Source organism: Platalea leucorodia (genome assembly GCF_965183815.1).
Source record: "Platalea leucorodia genome assembly, chromosome: 16".
Lineage (NCBI taxonomy): Eukaryota > Metazoa > Chordata > Aves > Pelecaniformes > Threskiornithidae > Platalea > Platalea leucorodia.
Window position 1 is genome coordinate 11,582,942 of NC_138838.1, and position 20,195 is coordinate 11,603,136.

A 20,195-nucleotide genomic window follows, 5' to 3' on the forward strand; every position below is an offset into this window, starting at 1 on the left:
CCGCCGCTCGCTCGCCGGCCGCCACGGGCGGGCAGTCCCGCCACGCAGGGGCTGGCGCTCACCATGTGCTCGCTGCACACATGGACATGGACGCTGGCACGGGAGCTCCCGGCCGGAGGGGAGGGCGGGCGGCCGGGACAGACCCGAGGTCGCCGTGACCTCTGCCGCCATGGCAGGCGATCGCCCCGGCCGCAGGCTGGCTGACCGACCCGACCCGCCTCCTCCCCTCTGCCGGCGCCAGCCCAGCGCTGCCCCACTGACAGACAGACGGACGGAGGCAGCGTGCGGGCTGGCCCTGTCCCAGCGCTGTGGCCACCCTCGGGCCATCACAGGTGACGGGGCAGCTCTCCTTTGCGGCACTCCATGGCCTTGGGGCTTAGTCGGGTTTTGCTCCTGCACACACCTCCTGCACCCCACCTGCAGCTTGCCGGCTCCCAGCCGCCTGCGCCCTGGCCCCCCTCCCACCCGGCTCAGTGCCGGGCTCCTGCGCCGCCCCGACCCCGTGTGTCCATCAGAAAACCAGCTCCACCACCCTTAAGGCCACCTGCGAGCGGGAAGCTGGAGAGACGTTTGGACAGGAGAGACATTTGGACAAGAGAGTTCAATTTCTCTGCACTGAAACTGGCAGGAGAAGTTGAGGGCTGCTCCCTGCGCTCCCCGAAGCCAGCCCAGAGGGAACGGGGAAGCCGGGAGTTTCTGACCCACCGGCACCGCGCACCTGAGAGGAGTCTCCTCAGCAGTTTCTCCTGCAAGCCACAAAGGCTGTGGTGCACGCAGGCAGCGCAGCAGGTAAACCGGACATCTACAGATACAGCAACCTACAGTGTGACGGTCCCTGACGCCGGGATGCAAATATTGTGACGTTACCCATCAGAACTTCTGCATTTTCACTTCACTGAATAATTAAATACACTGCAATTACATCAGCCTGAGAGCCCCCCTTCAGCCCCAGACGGTGGGCACGCAGAACAGCACGGGCACACCGGGGCAGCCGGGTCGACAGACCTGATCCCAGCCATTCTGATTCCCAGAATGGATCCATGCTGGGAAGAGCAATTCAGAGGCGGCACTGAAATGGACCTTGAGTGGCAGAAACCTAAAGGAAACGAAACGTGGTTCTGAATCCGTGAATACCTTCTGGATCATCGTAAAAGTAGTTTACACTTTCTAAGAGGACATGACAAGAGTTTAATTCCTAGCAATTTACGGAGATGTTGGTACATACACCTGTAGGTAGCACAAAACTGCATTGTGTCTAAGCCTCAAAGCATTTCACAACGGATCCAGAGAATAGGGAGAGGAAGAATCAGCCATCCCCACCGACATCCCCAAAGAGAGTTTTAAGCTGTCTTCTAAAAGCACAGAATAAAAATGCTGCCAGGAAGCAGAGTCTGCTCACAGATAGGTCTGCACCTGTATCAATATTCACAGAGCGTCAGCTACCACGCCAGAAACAGCTCCGTTGGTGACATCCTGACTCCGGACTCAAATCCCGAACGTGAGAGCGGGCGATCAGATCGCTCCGTCTCCCTTACCGCTAATGGAACCTCATCTCTACCGACACCAGCCTGCCTGAAAGCAAACGAAAGGCTCACATCTTTTCTAATGCCCATTAGGCTGCAATACAACCACACCTCCAAAAATGACCTTTTTAAGCAACATAGATTTTTTCCTTTTGTTTGCCATCCTCCAGCGGCTGGGTACCGTTAGAATTTGCCCCAACCAAAGGTTCTCCAAGGGAAGTCACCGGTGAAGGCTAATGAGAAGGGCTGAGCTCGTCTGACTCTGAAAGGTGCTGAGTAATTACTGACTCTCCAAAGTAAAGTTGATGCAAGTACTCAATGTCCAGTACTTCTGAACATCGGAATGAAAAGGTATTTGAGAGAGCCTGAGGAAAATGGGAAGCAAGCAAGGAAAAAAGACGATGCTTTACTGTGGAAAAGCCCACTGTGAACAGTCCTCAGCACCCTTTATTCCAGCCAAAGTGTATGAAGTCTATTGGCTCTCTTCATTTGCACTATAAATTTAGCAACTCTTCCATTTTCCAGATGAATTTTAATTGCATTCCATGCTATTGATTTCACAGTCACAGAGGACAATTGTGTGCTACCATTAACCACTTTTACAAATATTAAATAAGCAAACACTAATGCTTCACTCAACCTGCAAACACCACAACTGAATTTTACCTTTACTTTCTCCCAGACTCGTTCTCGGTCTCCCATCCACCTAGGGCTTCACCCTGCAACCCCCAATTCCAGTCTCTCCCTGCATCCAAGCAAATGACCCGTACTTACATCTCCATCTCATCACAAATTTGAGACATTCCAAACCTTCACAGAAGTCTGTCTGTTTTGGTTAGGCAAACAGAAAACCTCCACAAAACATAGGGATTAAAATTCACCTTAGTCCAAAAAGGAGCAGCTTAAGTTTATACAGCCTGGATGTCCCTCTTTAAGACCATCTGAATTATCCATTCACTGCATCACCATCACTGGTATGAATGACTTGTGGTTAACCAGGAACTTCTAGTATAAGGAGAGTGCATGAAGCAAGTGCTCCTAGAAAATCCAAATGTTCTGGAAATCTGGAGTTTATAAATGACTACGCTCACATGGGAGGAGAAGGAGGAACAGGAGTTTTTCTCTCCCCTTTTTCCTTTGCACTACAGGAAAAAGATAAGTAACTTGGTTTAAGCAAAGTTAGCACCGTTCTCAGGTTTCAGCAGACGAAGCGCTGAATGACAGCCAACAGTAACCGAGCGCTGTACCTACCTGGATGTATCGCAAGGCACTCCTTAGGACACTGAGGTTTGAGGTCTTCTTGTCGTCTACGTTGGGGATGTTGCGTTTTAATGTCTCAAAGCATTCTTTCAAATGCGCACGTCTAAAGAAAACACAGGTGCTTCGTCAGCTTGTGGGAGCACACACCAGAAATCAATTTAGCAGAAGGCTAGAACTTAATTTGGGCCTTAATCCAGCAAAGCACTTACACATGTGCATAGCAGTCACGGAGACTACCTGCGTGCTCGCAGCTGAACCAGCTCAATCCAGCCGAAAGACTACGGGGTTGCATGCCTGGATTCCAGCCCCAGCTTTGTTAGGAAACCATTGTGCAATCTTAAATGAAATCTCTCATCTCCCTGTGCTGTTGCTTCCACTTTCACTGTATTTCCAATTTAGCTAGTTAGACTTAAGAGTTCTGGATCAGAAACTGGTCTTTATTCTGTATTCACACTGTACACTGACCCCTGACCTTGGCTATTTTATTACTTTAAATCAAAAGAGAAATTACACTGTTATGCACGTGGGGATTTACTTTGCGGGATCAGGGCTTTGCAAGGTTATTGTAATGCAATTATGCAGTTAAGTAAAACACACTGGGAAGCAAGAGATGCAGAATTGAGCTGTAAGAAAGCAAAGCAATACTGCAAGATTCATTAAAAGTCACTAAGAATTTTGTTCAGGTTATTTGTTAAAAAAAAAAAAACAAACGAACAAACAAAAAAACGCCAAAGCCAAACAAATATTGACAGACTATAGGCCAAAAAAAAGGGGAATTAATTTAAAAAAAAAAAAAAAAAAAAAAATCAAACCCCTGGCTTTCTACGCACCTGTTCTTCTCCAATTTATTATGTACTTCCCTGGTCCCAACCCTGTAACCCAAACAGAACAAAGATAAACTCAGTGTCAGGTTTAAAACTACTGCCATTCAGCCTGTACTTTCAGCAGTGTGTGTGTGTCTAGGATATACAGGTAAATATTAAAAAGCAATAGAGGTGTTCAGATATCACTGTTTTAATATTAGTTGCATATATATTTCTACCTATCCTCTATCAAGATAAAATCCATACATTCCATGCATATTGGATGGGACAAGCATTACGCATATACTGCACGCAAGATACAAACAGGTAGGATGTGTGTATGTATACACAGACACGGCTACTATCGACACCGGGGCAAGACACCAAGTATGAATTGTATGTATTTATACAGTCCTAGGTAGCCCCGATTCTGACCCATTGCTGATCTACGCCTACACTCCAGTGGGATAAGATTTATGCAGTTTCAAATTAAAGTGTACGGGACTTGGCAGACATACTTCAAACCGCTTTAGATTTTTACTGTGCCTGAAATAACACAGCTGAGCATAAATATGGAATGAAGTAATCCAGGAATCCTCCAGTCACTGCTAAAGGAAGAACCAGGGCGAGCTTCTGTTTTTTGGGGGTTCTGCTCTGTCCCCACCCTCCCAATCAGAGGAATACTTTTAGGAAAAGCCAAATGAATTCGTGTTATCTTAGTTTTTCAGCTACAGTGGTGATAAAGTACATTAGTAGACACGTGGAGATGTCAAGTATCTTCTATACACTATGCAAAGTAATTATTTGCCTTTGGCTGCAAATACACCGCCATTGAAGCGAGCATTTCGGGAGGTATGTTAATATTTAATAAACATTCAGGTATTTAAAAACAAATATTTGACAGCCTTTTCCCACCAAATATTTACAAGCTGAAAAAGACATCTTCTCTGTGCTTACATCTAAAGGAGCAATTCTGGGGAGACGAGGAGCACGCACCTTGGGGTAACCCAACAAAATGCACTTCAGGAAACCTCTGCAACTTGCTCAGCATCAGACAGGTATTTTTCTGGTGTGCCTATGCCAAGAGCTTTAGAAATCCTGCACAGTAAAATGCTCTGATTACGGCACTGACACAGCAGTGACGCTGCGCTTTGCACCGGGACAACAGCCCTCCCGGCTTCCCGGGAGCAAAGCTTGGCGCGATGGCACGAGAGCAGTTTGCTGGCGCAGCCGCAGCCACCCCGCTGCCTGCTGCCGGGACAGCCGCTGCTCGGACAGCAAAGCCCCCCGCCGCCTTCGCTGGTACCCCCAGGACATCAGAAACCCCCTCTACACCTGGCTGAACCCACACACCAACGCCAGTGACACGTTCGCCCGATTAAAGCACAAATATACGCATCCTTTCTGCAGCTGAGCAGAGCTCTAAAGATCACAGTCTATCTTAGAGGAATTATACTGGCGTTTTACAAAGGCCGTCATCTTTACAAATTCTTATCTACGTTACTTTCGCTGTTTCCTTCTATGCATTTTGGGATCTCTACATCCCAAAGGATACTATGAAGCCTCGTTTTGTCCACTACATCTTGCATCTCGTCCCGCTCCCTCCACATGATATTGAAACTACGGCTCCTTGCACGGAGGCCGCCCACGGGAAAGGTCAGTGCCAACTCACAGCCCTGCGCTCGTGCTCCTCTCACAACGGGGTTACGGTGGTTCTGCATTACAGCTCAAAGCAAACGCCGTAAGGACCAGAGGACCTGGGGAAAAGAAAGTGAACTGCCACGTCCTGACCTTCTGATACATTCAAAATACTGAGCTCCATCCAGGAGGGAGCAAAAGGCAAGGCCAGATTTTGACCTGGCTGAAACATTTCTCCCAAGCAGGTCCCTGGCCCGGAAAGGATGGCAGTTTGTCTGTCTCTTCTGCTGGCACTTGCTCAGGCTGGGTGAACCGGGGCGACCAGCAGGGCCTCCAGCTCTGCTGGGTCTATCTCAGCACGGCAGCCTGAGCCACGCTGGAGCGGGACAAGGCTGCCGCTGCTTCGCTGCACAGCAAGAGGGGCTCCGGCCGGCGTTTCGTCTAGCAGCATCTCCCCTGGACGCCTGACCAGATCCCCACCCCTGCCCTGAAACCAGGGCTTTATTTATATTTTATTTTGCTTTATTGCACTGAACAGGCAAGACGCACAGAGCAACTTTCTGCCCAGCCTCCGTGGGATTACCGTACCATTTTAAACACCACCGCAAACAGTTATCTACCAGCTGCAGGCAGTCGGGAGAACAGTCAGAGGTCTGGGCACCGCGGCCCAGGAGGAAAGACTGAACAGATCCAGGTCATTTATCCTGCAGGAAGGAAGACTTAGGGGCCAAGGGAAACAGGTAGTAGCTTGCTGCAAAGAAGGGAACGATTTGTTCTCCCAGTCCATGAGGAATAATACCAGACTGCTTAATAGGATACTGAGGTCTGGAAACAACCAACTAAGGAGAAGACAGAGTCTCCACCAGCCAAAGTCCTTAAGAACAAGTTAGACAAACACTAACCTGGAGCAACATCAGAGTCACAAGTCCTGTCCGAGGGTGAGGACAGATTAAACAGCCTTCAGTCCCTTCCAGCTGCAGGAGTTTTGAACAAGCAGGAGGCCCTTAGCACTTAGAGCACTAAGAAACTGAAACAGCAGCTAAGGAGATCTCTGTCCTGGGAAATAAAACCTCCCAGATCACATCCCAGTTTTCAAGAAGGTTCCTGCAAGCAGCATTGCTGCACGATTTCCCTGACCAGAATAAGCAGAGATCTTTTGCCAAACATAATACCAGATGCCACCTGAGATCAGACAGGCAGCGCTGGGACTCGCTTCCCAATACAGTTCTGGCTTGGAAAAAGAAATCCTTGTACAGAATCCTACAGTGTGTAGTCAGGGAGGAAAAACAAAAAACATCAAGCTAAGAAACCCTGCTATCAAAAAACCAAGCAGACATCCAAACTTCCACGGATCTTGGTATCTCTGATCTGACAGCTCTTTGCAAAAGCAGTAGCTGCTCCAGGTTGATGCAGCTTTCGGTATCACTTTTGTCTGGTCCCTCTCAGAAGCCTCCACACCCCAGGTGAACTCACCCTCCAGGTCTCTTCTTCTGCTCATTTGGTTTTGTGTCTTCTGCTGGAGCCAGCTTCAGAGCACCGAGCTGCGGGGGCGCTCCCGGGTGCTGCAGGGGCTGGTGAGGCTGGGGCTGGATGGGCTGCTGAACCACATGGTGCTGGGAGATGGCCAGGACCGGCGCCGCGTAATGCTGGAGCTGCTTCGGGCTGCCCGACGGGGGTGTAGCAGCTTTTCCGTCCGGCAGAAGCGGGCCCGGCGGCCTCTGGATGACCGGCGCAACCGAAGATGCTTCCTTAGTGACACTGGGAGTGCTTACGAGGGGCTGGTGGCGTTGTACGAGTGGCGGGGACAGGGTGGTCTGGGCTGCTTGCTGGGGCGGGCTGGTGACAACAGGGATGGGAATGACTGAAATGGGGGCTGCCAGGGGTGGGGGCGGTGGGGGGGCCGGGGCTGGGGGGGAGATGGGCACCAGCAGTTCGCTCCGGGGCTCCTCTGGGGGAACGGCACTGTTCGCCCGTGGCACGCTGGCCTTGCCGGCCGCCTTCTGCTCCTGCTCCCTCTCCAGGCGGAGCTTCTCGTGCTTCTCATTCTCCTCTGAAAGAGAAACACCGACAGTTATTAATGGCGCTTCCCTGACCTTCCCCATCCACAGGCCTCTTGCCAGGCTGGTGACTAACCGCCTGCGTTCCTGAGAGGGAAGCAGAGGCCTTGGGGGTAATGTGGCCCGGCCCACGGCACGCCCGAGCCCACGGCAGGACCTGCGCCCCTGGAGATCCATCCTGTGGCCCAGCCACGCTGCACATTCCGCTCGCTGCCCCTTCACTCCAGCGCGGACTGTTTAAATGTAAACCACGTGCTGCCCCCAGGTTCAGCCCTTGAAACCAAGCTGCCGAGTCAAATCCTGCCTCCTCCGCCGTTCGCAGCAACCCCGGCGTCTCCGGGGACGCCACGATGGCAGCAGCAGAGGAAAAGCAAGACATCACCCAACCAACGTCCTTCTCCCTCGTCCCAGCACCGCGTGGAGAGAAACGGCCTGATCCAGTCGCTTCCCACTCCCAAGGTCCAAACCCACAAATCGCAAGGCCTTTCTGCCAAGGGCAAACATTACTGAGCTGAACAAGATTAACGGACCTTCACGAGCCGTGGCAGGACTCGGCTGGGAGCCTGTGCCCGCTCCTCGGAGGGGTCCAGTGTAGGTGCAGGATCAGTCCCTCGTGCAAGCCTGCAGGGATGGACTCAGCACCCCAAGCAATGCTTTCTTCTACATCACCTTCCCAAAGCCCTCCCTGCTTGTGTCTGTGTGTAAACACATCACTGCACTCTATTGTACAGCAGAAGCAATCAATCCACAACAAAACATTTTCAATTCTTCCTTTTCTATTTTTCAATTGGCAAAGAGCTATTGAGCATTTAACCAAGGAGCCCGCCCTGGCCCTGTGAAACCCCAGGACAACGCCGACGTTCGCTTCCAGGGAGGTAAGGACAAGCCTGGAGACCAGCCCCGATAACAGCATCCTGGGAAAAAAACGTGCATTTCAGGATCGCCTCCTGAACTAGAGCCAGCGTGCAGGAGACGGGAACCTCGTGAGCCAGGCGTCCCCCGCTCCCAGTTCTCCCAGCACTGACCCAGGACACCCAACGGCCGAGAGATAAACAGCAGCCGCGGGACTGCAGCTGGTCATAACCAACCACCCATGCAGGGCAGGGCGGGCTTCTTAGGTTAAAATACCCTGTATTTTTTACTATCAAGTGTAAATCTTAGCTCAATGGACTTCACACTGGTACAAACCCGTCAGGGCACTTCTTTACTGCTGGGGATTTTATTCAAGCTCTTAAGCTTAGCTTTGATGTGCGCACGTTCCTATATGTTTTTAGAACACTAGGCAAAGTAAATGAAATCCGTGTGGCCTGACTAGCAAAATAAACCTCATTAAATGCGATCCAGGTCTCCGGCTTCAATTGTGTGAACACAGCACAAATGAAATTTATTTATACAAGTCCTGTGGCGCCAGTGGCCCTGGCATCTAGACATCTCACAGCCTTAATCGAGTATCTCCAAACCCGCCGTCCATGAAGGTCAGTGGATCTCATTCCTGACAGCCTCCAAGGAGCTGCAACAAAAAATGGTGCACCAACAGCATGCCTAGAGCTATGATTTCTTCACAGTAATATACAAATATTTGGAAAATAAACCCTTACTTCATCAGGCAAGGAATCAGAGAAGTGATGCATACGGTCTGGTATCCTGTCTTATATAGTGGCCAATATCAGGGGATTCAGATGTCTAAGAAACATCCCAAAAGAGCCTGCTCGCAGGAGAAGCTTGGGCTTGACCTAAACGCTGGAGTGTATCTTTAGGAAATTTGATAGAAAAGCATGTATACTGCAACCTGGAATTACCAGGTTACGCTCAAACCCCCAGTTATCTTCAAGAAGAAGCTATATTAAATACAACAAGTGGAACAAGAGGAAAACGGACCCCCAGTAAGGCAACCTCACGAGCTGTGGAGCTGCCCAGTCCTTCCCCAGCGCCCGAGGGGCCCTGCCGCTGCTTGGGTACTTTCTCACCCAGCTTCTGATTTTGAGGGGTGTAGTGCAAAAGCAACAGAGCGCAATAAAGGGAACAAAACTTTTACTCCCGATTCCAGATGACCTTGGTACACGTGACCACGCAGCGTCGCTGTCCCCGATTCACTGACGACGCGATTTCCTGAAGTTCCCGGGATTTCTGCAGCATGTGCTGCATTTCCTCCAACCTTCATTAAAGGACTTTGACCCAACTCTGCTCGCTGGTTGCCCGAACAACCCTGTCCAGAGCCACACCAGGCCTGCAGCAGAGCGTCCGAGACCCCTCAGCAGGGGAGGCCAGCGAGCAGTGCCCGAAGGGACGCGCAGCGCGAGCTTCAGGGAAGGCAGCCCGGCACCGTACCTGCTGGCGGAGAGGGGAAGGAGGGGAACTTCAAACCTTGCAAACCTTAGCAGCCCTAGTTCAACACTCGGCTGCAGCAACAGCCCAAACACACACCTCATGAGACCAGGAATGAGGCCAAGCACCCAGCTGACCGGGTAAATACTGTCCAGCACCTACACGAGGAGAAAGCAACACCTGGGTTCGGCTCCAGCACCAGGGCTGCATCTCCGGTTTCTGACCCTGAGGCACCTGGGAAGGCACTGTGTGAAATTCGGTCACCTGCAAGGATTTCACATCCAAAGAGCACTTTTCCCATGGTTGCCTGAGACTCAAATCTAAAATTTTAATTCAACTCCTCGTAGCTCCAAGTAGGAAGGTAAGTGAGCTCAAGATCTGACCGACTCCAAAATGTGAGGTTGTTTAAACAAAAGCTCAGAGTCTGATGCAGTATTCTCTGTATTTTCTCAAAATACTTCAGGGTAATTATCAACATTTCCTTAAAGGAAGGAGTACAGCAGGGCAGGGTGGCAAAAACCCCAGCAGGAATCCCCTGAAGTAAAGAGCATAAATCTTAGCTACCAATGCTTTCAGACTGGTTCAATTGAACAACATTAATAACTAATAAATAAAAGCCCTTTGTCTGCAATTCGTTTGCTCCACTTTGCTGCTTGGTTTGCAGCCAGAGGCAACACGATGGCCCTGGCACAGGACGCACGAGGAAATTCAACCCCGGTGACCTGCTGACTAATCGTGTTTTCTGTGTGCGTGTTCGGCCACGCAGCCAGCGCCGGGGCAGCACAGGTAGCTGGCCTCTGGGAGAGGGAGAGCGTCCCGGACGCCGACCCGGCGCCAGCCCCTGCCAGGCACACGCCGGACAAAAAGACCGCACAGCTTCCACCCAGACGTAAAACTGCACCGGACTGGAGGGCAGCAGCAAAGAAGTCAATTACTGGAAGCTCCTGGCACTGCTCGAGGTCTGATGAGAACAGCAGAACCTGCCCATGCTGAATTCACTCCTGCGCTGGCTTCTGGAGCTAACGTCGCGATAGCGAGGACCTAGAAAGGAGACCTGCAGCTGAGGTCTGCACCGATGGCAATGCCTTCCACTGCACGACCGGGAGTTGGCAGTGAAATTCCTACAACAAGTAATTTTCATTCATCGAGGAAGCCAAGAGAACAGGAAAGTAAGGTTACAAGCGTGCATTACAGATCAGAAATATTTATGTAAATGTCTCTGCGAAGCAGGTGCAGCCCTGGGGCTGCTGACAAGCTGCCAACAAGGCCTTTGGTGTTGCAAATCTTGAGCTCCCTTGAGCTAAAGAGTTTATTTCAAGAATTTTTTTTAGCCAAAATCTGACACCAGTTAGCCACTGTCCTCTGCGTCTGACTCATCCACAGGCAAAAAGGAACGGTGCTACCAACCCCTCCCGCCACCGAGAGGCCCGAAGGGTCTCTAAGCCATCTCCTCCTAACAGACACACGCCTTCAGGACAGAAACACTCCCACCGAGCTACGAAGATCTCTGTCTCCTGCTCACTTTGCACTCACACCTTGCATACAAACTCAAGACACGCTTTAAAAAAGGCCCCTAGGGCTCTTTGGTTTTCCATATGAAGTAAGTTCACCCGCTTTCCTTCACAGACACAGGTAACAACAATGAACGGCGACAGTGCGCCGCGCGCTCAGACACGCGCGTGGCTCATCCTTGCACCTGCAGCGCGCTCCGGACATGAGCCTCTGCGAGCCCAGCATGGAAAAAGCAGGCAAGGCTTAGGGCATTTTCTTGGGCTCAGAGGGACAGCTGAGCCAGAAGGTGCACGCCAAAATCACGTGTCATTTCCACTCGTTCTTGACGCTCTCATAAAAGGGACCGCGGACTGAATGAATCCAGGGAGCGATCCAGCCCTGCGAACCCTCAGGGGGTTGGCACCACAACCGAGGCACGAGGGGACAAGGCCCCTCACCCTGCCCACACCACCGCCTGCCAAAAGGCCCACGTCGCGAGAGCGGGGGGACCTCCGCTCCCCGGCCAAGCCGGCGAGGCGGTACGCCATACGGGAAGGCAACAGCAACACCAGCAGCAACAGCAGAACAGCAAACCTTGTCACAGGAGGACACAGAAACAGGGTCAGCGTTCCTGACCGGTGGACTGGTGCTATTTTAGGACCCTGATGGTCCAGGAATACACAGCAACAGGCATTCTTAACTTTGTTACCTAATAATCTGCTGGGTTTAAATTTATCTCCTCCCTTTTGCCTGCCCTGGAAATGCCACCCATCTGTAACGGCAAGCGCTGCCAGCGAAGCGAGCGGCCGTGCAGGCAGACCCGCACGTGCCTCCTGGGCCAGCAGCGCGGCCCGGCAGCGGCCAGGGTACGTCACCGAGCCGCCCGCCCAAGTCGCGCTGCAAGGGCACTGCGTGAGCACGCCTTTACAATATTTTAATGCCCTTTTTAACGCTCCTATTTTGTACTAGGGACGCTATCAGTACTCAGAATTTATCAATGGCATGTGCCTTTGCATCATCAAGCATCTTACCTCTACGTATGCTTAAATGTCCCTCCCCGGTACAGAGAGAGAACGTTCCTTAACTTCATGAACAGTTAGGCAATGGCAGTTCTGTAGTATAATTTTTCTGAATATTTGAAGTGTTTCTCTGAATGATTCAATGCTTCTGGAGCTACTGCACACCATGAACAGACCTGGAGAAGAGGCCCTGGATCTCTCTCACACCGGTTCTACAGCAGCACCACCCGCGGGATCACTCCTGGTTCATACCAGGAATGTGATGGGGACAGAAAGAGTCTGCAGATTATTTCCATTCCCGAGGCCGGCCCGGCCGCACCTGGGGAGGGGGACGGCCACGCTGAGAGGAAGGGCAGGCTCAAGGTTGGTTTTTGTTTCTGCAGGTCCCAAACTCCGCAGGGGAGAACAGGAAAGGGAAGATAAGAACCGCGTCAGCAGGACTGGAGACCAGCAGCGCTCCGCCTGAGCCAGGCTAACTCTGAGTCATAACTAAGGCTGCTGACACAAGAGGCTAGGCCAGCAAACAGCCGCTGGCGCTTTCAAGTGCCTAGAAACAAGCTGGAGGACTGAGATCGCTTTAAAATTGTGACCCCTTTCTCTGAGCCGCGCTGAATTTTGCTTGAGAACAGCACAACACAAGCCCAACTTCTCTCTCCCGTCTTTGCTAAAGCCCCTGTTGAGTGTCCATCCCTTCACACTGCTGCTTCTCCATCAGCAACGCGGCAGCCCTGGGACACAGCACTTCTCCCCGAAGCCCGCCGGGCTCCCGGCTGTGCCGGCGGCTGCAGCAGGCCCTCACCAGTGAGACCGCGGGAAAGAGCCGGCGGCAAGGCACCCGACAGCTCTTCGATGAGACCGCTCACGTGCTGCTGCTCATCTAGGTGCTGCGTTCAGATTTCAGCCCGCTACCAAGATGCCCCATTTCCCTTCCCATTAACACAGACCAGGCCACAAACACTGTATTCTTAAAGACTAAACTGCATTTTCAAAGCGTGCTATTCCCAAAGGATACTGAAATGCTTCATGATTAGAAATCAGAAGCTTGTGATATAGTCCGGAGGAGTGAGAGTTAAGCCAGCCGTCCTGGGATTTCAATTTCAGGGTTTTAAAGACCCTGGCTCCCACCTGAGCTGAGCTATCCTCACCGCACCGGCACACCGCACACTCTTCACACCTTATCTGCAGACGATGTCACCATTCACTACTAATGACACAAAGACTTGAATCTCTGCTTTCTCAGCCAGAGGATGATGACATATTTATGTCATATCTGTAAAAGCAAAGGAAAATCAGCCTTCACATAAACTAGCCCTCCTCAGCACCAACCAATACAGGCCATTAGTGGTTTCAGCATGACGGGCTTATCTGTAACTCTTAGAAATCAAAGTGACCTCAGTATCCAAACCTGAAATAAATTAGAGAAATGACAAGATGATCCTCTTGCCTGATAAAATCAAGGGTGCAGACATGCTTTATTCCTACTTTACGGAGACAGATGGCTGCCGGGGAAGTGAGTATTTCCCTTCAACAAAACCATCGCGGCTCCTGGAACGCGGAAAGGAAGGTGGGAAAGACCCTCAAGAAATCTTGTCGTTCATCTCCCAAGCCCCAAAGAAGAATCAACCATAACTAAATAATACCTGGCAGACGTTTCTCAAAGCAACAGCTTCTCAAATCTCTAGGGATAATTGACATTGTGCTTTAATTGGCTTTTCCAGTGCTTAACTGAAACCCTGAATCAGCTCCAGATAGTCATTTTAGCTGCATTTTAGTCACAACTAACTCTTAGCGGACAGAAGAAAGAAATAAAGGGACGGGATTTAGCAGTACTACAAAGGAAAAGTAAACCAATCAAGAGTGCTAAAAAAATACAACCGTCGTGGACAGCCTTATATATACACAGACCACCCCAGTGCCTTCAAGCCGTAAAGGTGCCGAGCACGCCGCACGCTGTCTCTGCTGCAGCACCGACGCTTGGCAGACCGGACTGGTGTAAAACCCTTGCGGCACCTTTCTGCTGAGTTCAGGATAAAATGCAGAAAAGCCCTGGCTCTGGCAGGCGGAGTGGGCACCAGCAGCACACGACTGACTCCTGACTCTGCTCCATCGTCTGAGGAGCTTCACCCGGCAGACCACCAGCAGAGCTGTTTCTATACGAGATGCTGTCTCAATGCTCTTCCGTTGGGCATCGGCATTTTTAAGAAATAAGGAGACAAAGTGACGTGTTCTGATAAGCTGTTATTTGCAAGTTGAACAGCTTCTGTGTCGCAGTTCAGAGCAAAAAGCAGCACTGACGACAGGCAGGATCCAACCCCACCTGCTCCCACCGCTGTCTCCGGCCCTGGGACAGCGTGACACACTGAAGTCTGCAGAAACACAGCGAACGATGATGCACTTTAAATGTACTGCTTGGAAAAGAATGGTAAACATGAGCTGACTTAATAAACAGTATTATAAACAAACCATGTACTCTTAAAACAAAACAAAAAGCCCAGACACTTGATGTGCCCACAGAAGAGACTCCGAGACCCCACTTCATCCACCGCTCGCAAGCAGGTCTCAGACCCTTGGGATGCAAGCGGTCTGCAAACTTCTTTTAAGTCAGACAACGCACTGTTTGTACTTTACACACGCTAGAAACCGAAGCAAAGACAGGTTAAATGACTTCATGTCACACGCTGAGTCATGGCACAACCGGATCTGTGGGTTAGTTACCAGCCTGTTAGGTAAGCGTATTTGCTCGACATCAGTTCACTAATGTTCCTCGATCCCCATGAGGAGAACAACAGCCCACCGCTGCGCCTTCACCCCAGGGCTGTGCCAGGGGTTGTTTTCACAGGCTGCTCACGCTAGTCAGCTCTCTTCTCAAGGAAACGAATGGAAATGAGCAGATCACCCTTCAGAATCCTATCCCTGTACTTGAAAAAGAAACGGAGATGTGAATCCAAGGGTATCTGCCCATCAAAGCACACTACCCATGCACAGAAGCTTTCCTCGATCACCCGAATTGGCCGCACCAGGGTAGTTATCCCTGCCATCTCTGAATCCACACAGACATTGCTCTCAGTCACAGAGCAAGGCTCTTCCCAAAGTTAAGGTCTAACTCGCAGAGTCAGCGTGCCGGCACCCCGAGAGGAGGAGCGGGTTCTCGGAGCAGGCCACGTCCTCCTCCAGCATCCCTGCGGTTCTGCCCACCTTCACGACAAAAACCTTGCACCTACCGCATCCTCTGCCGAGGTCCAGGCACACACTAGATGTGCGTTCCTCATCAAAAATACTTGCTATGGTCTTCGTTCGCCCAGCTTCCCGCAAATCGACAAGAGCTCAATCTACATCACACCTAAAACCACAGCATGTCCTCACTCGCAAGATCCTGCCATTTGACCATTGGAATTTTAATCAGAGAGAACAAAGCTCATCAAAACCAGAGTGACAGACTTGTTTGAATGCTTCAAGCTGTCAGCTGGTAGCAGGAGATCTTCCAGAGGGAGATACCTGCTCTGCCTGCCTGACAGCACCCAGATCGTCAACTGATCTACGTGAGGTGCCGCCGCCTCCTCTCAAACCTTCGCTGGTGGCGATGTGACTGCACTGACGTGAGGGGTTGAATTGTGCTGCAGCAGGAAAACCTGGTGTATTTTGAGCCGCACAAATACTCAGAGATTGGTCTGGAGACTTCATGAGCGAGGATGCACTTCTAACAAGCTAAAATGGTCTATGAAGGAAAGGGAATCAAGAATGCGACCAGTATTTCATACAGTGGGCATCGAATTCGATGGTCCTGTTCATACCAGGCGATTTTAGAAAGGTGGGAGAGGGTGCTACAGAGGGAAAATGAGTTTGATCTCTTTCCCAGCATCTCTCGCTAGCTCAGGCTCGCTAGCCCAAGCAGAACCAGCTCCCGCGTACCTTGCTGAGGTCACTCCGGACAGCCTGTCTCTGTCCCTTGCCTCTGCTACCTACAGAAATACAAACACATTGCCCGGGGACACTGGGAATCCCATTACCAGCAACAGCACTTAGGTACAGCTCCTGGCAGCACCACCTGTGTTACACACCAGGCATAAGACGTGCTAACACATGGCACATCCATCGCCTTCTGCAGGGTTATCACCACCCCTAGGCTCTCAGGAGCTACCACCAGATGTACATCACGCTTCTCATGTACAACCCTGAGCGCAGAAACACAGAGGAAACAACTTTATCAGATGCTGCTATGGAAGAGATCAGAGGCCGAAGGAAGGACAGGGAAAGCCCAAGGGAATCTTTAACTAGCAAGTTGAGTCACTTGTACCATCTGCAATAAGACAAACCCGATTTCAGTACAAAACATTCCTTACTCATCCCTGTCCTATCCTCTACAATGCAACACAGGCAGCTTCCAGTCAGGAGACGCTGGGATGTTCAGCGAGTCTGGGGCTTCCTATACTCCAGCCTCCACATCCAGCTGGACCGGAGACAGGGAACCAGAAAGCTCCACTTTACTTCTCGCCTTATCAAGGCACAGCTTTAGGTCAGGCGCTTTGCATCCCCGCACCTCAGCTCTTCCACCTGTGACCTTTCAGAAGTGCTGCAAAATTCAACTAAGGACTATAAAATGCTTTGATGTCCCTTGGTGAAACAATTTATCGGCAAGTGGAAGGGAATTTTGCTTTTTTTTTTTTTTGACAAGGAAGACCTGCAAACTCTATATGCAGTATTTTGCATTTGTGTTATCGTTGCCTTTCTAAGCACACCCGTATGCCTGTACATGTAAAGAAGACGGGAGGGGATGAAGATGGGAAATGAAGGACAACTTCTGTGCAGTTTTACTTCTTCCCTCGGACTGCAGCTGCACGTGTGGCTCTGCCCCGACCCCCCAGGCCAGCGTGCAGGGTGGGCAGCCAGCGCGCTCCTCAGCGATACCTATCTCAAATACCCGAAAAGCAACAAGTTAAAAACAAAGAAACCCTTTCACACATTGAATATAATTACACTGTGGGACTCACTGCCACAAGATACCACTGCGAGCATCAGAGCTCTCTTCAATTTATAAAGGGGGGGGGGGGAAAAGTTTTCATGTTTATATAGCTTTGTCAGGTTTTGGGAAGTTCAGCACTCTATAGACAAAATTCAGCTGACATGCCCCACAGCACAGAAAAAGGCATCAGCGGGGTTAAGGAAAGCAGATCCCCAACGTCCAGCCCTGCTGCTGACCTGCGACGCAGCGCTGCCTCGCAAAACAACGAGATAAAAAAGTTACTTCAGTGCGTCAGGAGAGATGAACTGTGCAGACACCATCGGATTTGGCAGGGCTCCTCTGCTGCAGCCAGCGTGGCTCCCGCATCCTCCACCACCAGGCCTGATTGCCTACCCCAGCTTCGCACTCACCATGAAGGGAAAAAAAAGGAAAAAAAATAAAGGAAAAGGTGAGCACAACGGCTAGTCTAGCACTGAGTAACAAGATAGGTTAGGATTACGTGAGGCAATTATTTTGCAGAAGCCAGCCTGCTGTCAGTTTATTCTGTGGTTTCGGCAGGCCTACGCAGACTCCAGAAAGCGAAGCTCGTGTTCATGTCCAGCAGAGCTGTTCCCACCTGCCATGGGGCACCGGCGTCCTCCGGGCCTGCAGCGCAGCTCTCCTGTACCTGGAAGCCTTTCTAGAAAAGACAAATGCCGCACTACTTGTCAGGAGACACTAAACTTCCCCGGAAAGAAATCCAGATGGATGTGCTGCCTGCAGCACGCCAACGATGACTGAGGACATGGCCACGTGCCCCCAGAGACGCCGAGGGCCTGCGAGCATCCTGAGCCGCCAGGCACAAGGCAGCTCTGGCCTAAAAGCCCCGTGTGGTTTCTGGAGATGGGTCTCAGCATCATACTGATGGGATCTGTTGAGAGACGGAGGAGGACCACACCGACCACAGCACCAAGCCGTCGCCGAAACGCGGATGCTGGGCACGAGCTGCTCCTCTTCCTCGCCCCTCAGCACCAGGTGGGCAGCACTACGGCCAGAGGAAATCCTTCTGGTCACCACGCATCTTGTTATCAATTCCAGGCAATTAAGAAGCGTGCCAAAATGGCAGTTAGATGAGATGGGAAAGGCCGGGACCGTGCTTACTGTTTGGTCACCACCCTTGCTGGCAATGTTCAAAAAAATGAAAGGCTATAAACATAATTGAACAGCATCAAGCAAAGCAGAGAGCGCAAGCTGAGTGGGTCGTAGATGAATATCTATGGGAAAAACCCTAAGAAAACAAATATTAGTTACTTGCAATTAGAAAGAAATTTGTTTTCTTAGATGATGAAACATTCTTGGATTAACCTAAATTCAAAGAAATCAGCCACCCTCTAATTCAAGTCAAACATCTCTGGAGTTTGCAAGCAACAGACAGAAAAAGGATCTCAGTTTGTGGGTCTGCCCATGTGTAAACATATGCATTTACGTGCACGGGAGCCATTTGTTTACAGAAAAAAGGGTTATCAGCAGCAACATTACGAAGCACGAAAGCGCAGGTGTGGACGAAACAAGAGCACTTCAAAATCCTGACTCCCAAAGCATTCAGAAACACTGAAGTATGTGGCCAACGCGGTGCGTGGCCAGGGTGTGTCTGTTATTGTTTGCGTTCCCAAGGGTGTCAATATTATAATATATGAAATGCATAACATCAACCATCCCCCTCACCTCCCCCAAACCTGTTGGTCCCCCCCCCCAAATTAATGAGTTCCAAATAAAATTATTACTAGTATCATCATTTACATAACATTTGTCATCGTGTAGGAGAACGGGTCTGCTGAGCGTATAAACAGGAGCACGGATGACGAGCCAAACCACTGAAGTTTCATTTTCGTTACATCTCTCTGCACATCTACATAAATCCATCATACGCATTTATAAGAAACTATTTCCGAGTCATACAAGCCCAGCACAAAGCATGCAGCAAAACCAAGCACACCGACAGGATCAAACTGGGATGTGCAACGAGCACACAAGCAAAGGAGCCTCCAAAACCCACTATTACAAGTCAGTAAATAGCAGAAATGTTTACGTTGTGGAAGTGTCGTCAAGAGTGAGGATTCTATAGATGTAAAAATCATTAGATCTATCTGGGTAGTTGTTTAACTCACAAGCATACAATTCCCTCTAACTTAGTCTGTTACTTGCATTTCATTTGCTCCCAGTTTACTTGGGAGATAACAACCAACCACTTGTGCTGCGTCCTTCTAATTCCAGCAAGTGTTTTAGCGAAGTCTGAACTGAGCTTTACTAACGAACGGCACAACTCAAGGATCCCGAAGTCTTTTTTGGCCCCAAAGTCTCGACCACGACGGTACCGTACTCTATCAAGCTGTTACTCTTATGGGTCCACCTCAAGCTCAAGTATTTAGACTCTTGCTTTTTTTCAGCAATTTGAAATTAAGTTCTCTGCAATATTAGTGCACATAATCTGTAATACTCAACAGGCTTTTGGGTAAACACCTTGCAAACATGGTTTGACCCATACTGTAGGCAGTGCCTGACGAGCTAGGGACACAAGAAGCGACACCGCTGCGGACAGGCTGGCGGCGGGGCAGGCTCCACACCAAAAGCCGGCCGGGTTGCGCTGCGGTGGGTCAGAGTGGCCCGCGGCAGGGCTGCACCCCAGCCCAAACCCAAACAGGGCCGCAAACAACTCCCCAGAGCAATAAACGGCCCTCAAGAGAGCTGAAGGCACAGAACAAGACTTGCTCTGGTTATAAATTAAGAAAAGCAAAGCCTACGTGGTTTAATTTTCCACTGGTGGAAGAGGCTGAAGGAGCAGGAAAAGCCACGCGCATACCTGCTGGAAAATGAACAGACCAGAGCAAAGGCATCGGTCACGGCCAGGGAAACGGGACGGTCTGCGGCACTCGTATCAGGTTTGAAAGCGCTTGGACGCTCACGGAAACCAGCACCTCAATGAATACGGCAGGACCTGACTCCAAAGCCGAGTGCTGCTTTATGTGCAGCCCTGCGAAACGCGGCACGCGCTGCACGAGGCAGCACGTGGGCGGCCAGGGACGCCGCCGCCCCACCGGCCTCCTCCGGTGTCACAGGGAGCACCGGGCACTATGCGGAAG

The 20,195-nt window shown here is 50.8% G+C and overlaps 1 protein-coding gene across 2 annotated transcripts in view; it reads right to left on the reverse strand.

Moving 5' to 3' along the window:
* MNT (MAX network transcriptional repressor) overlaps positions 1 to 20,195 on the reverse strand; it is a 46,395-nt gene that overhangs the window by 23,158 nt on the left and 3,042 nt on the right. The window contains exons 2-4 of one of the 2 annotated variants that reach the window (XM_082328467.1): positions 6,698 to 7,274; positions 3,614 to 3,655; positions 2,775 to 2,886 (exon numbers count right to left, since the gene is read on the reverse strand). In XM_082328467.1, coding sequence (XP_082184593.1) covers positions 2,775 to 2,886; positions 3,614 to 3,655; positions 6,698 to 7,274 — 731 coding nt within the window. The remainder of the gene's footprint in view (positions 1 to 2,774; positions 2,887 to 3,613; positions 3,656 to 6,697; positions 7,275 to 20,195) is intronic. The other variant, XM_082328468.1, reaches the window with a different exon arrangement.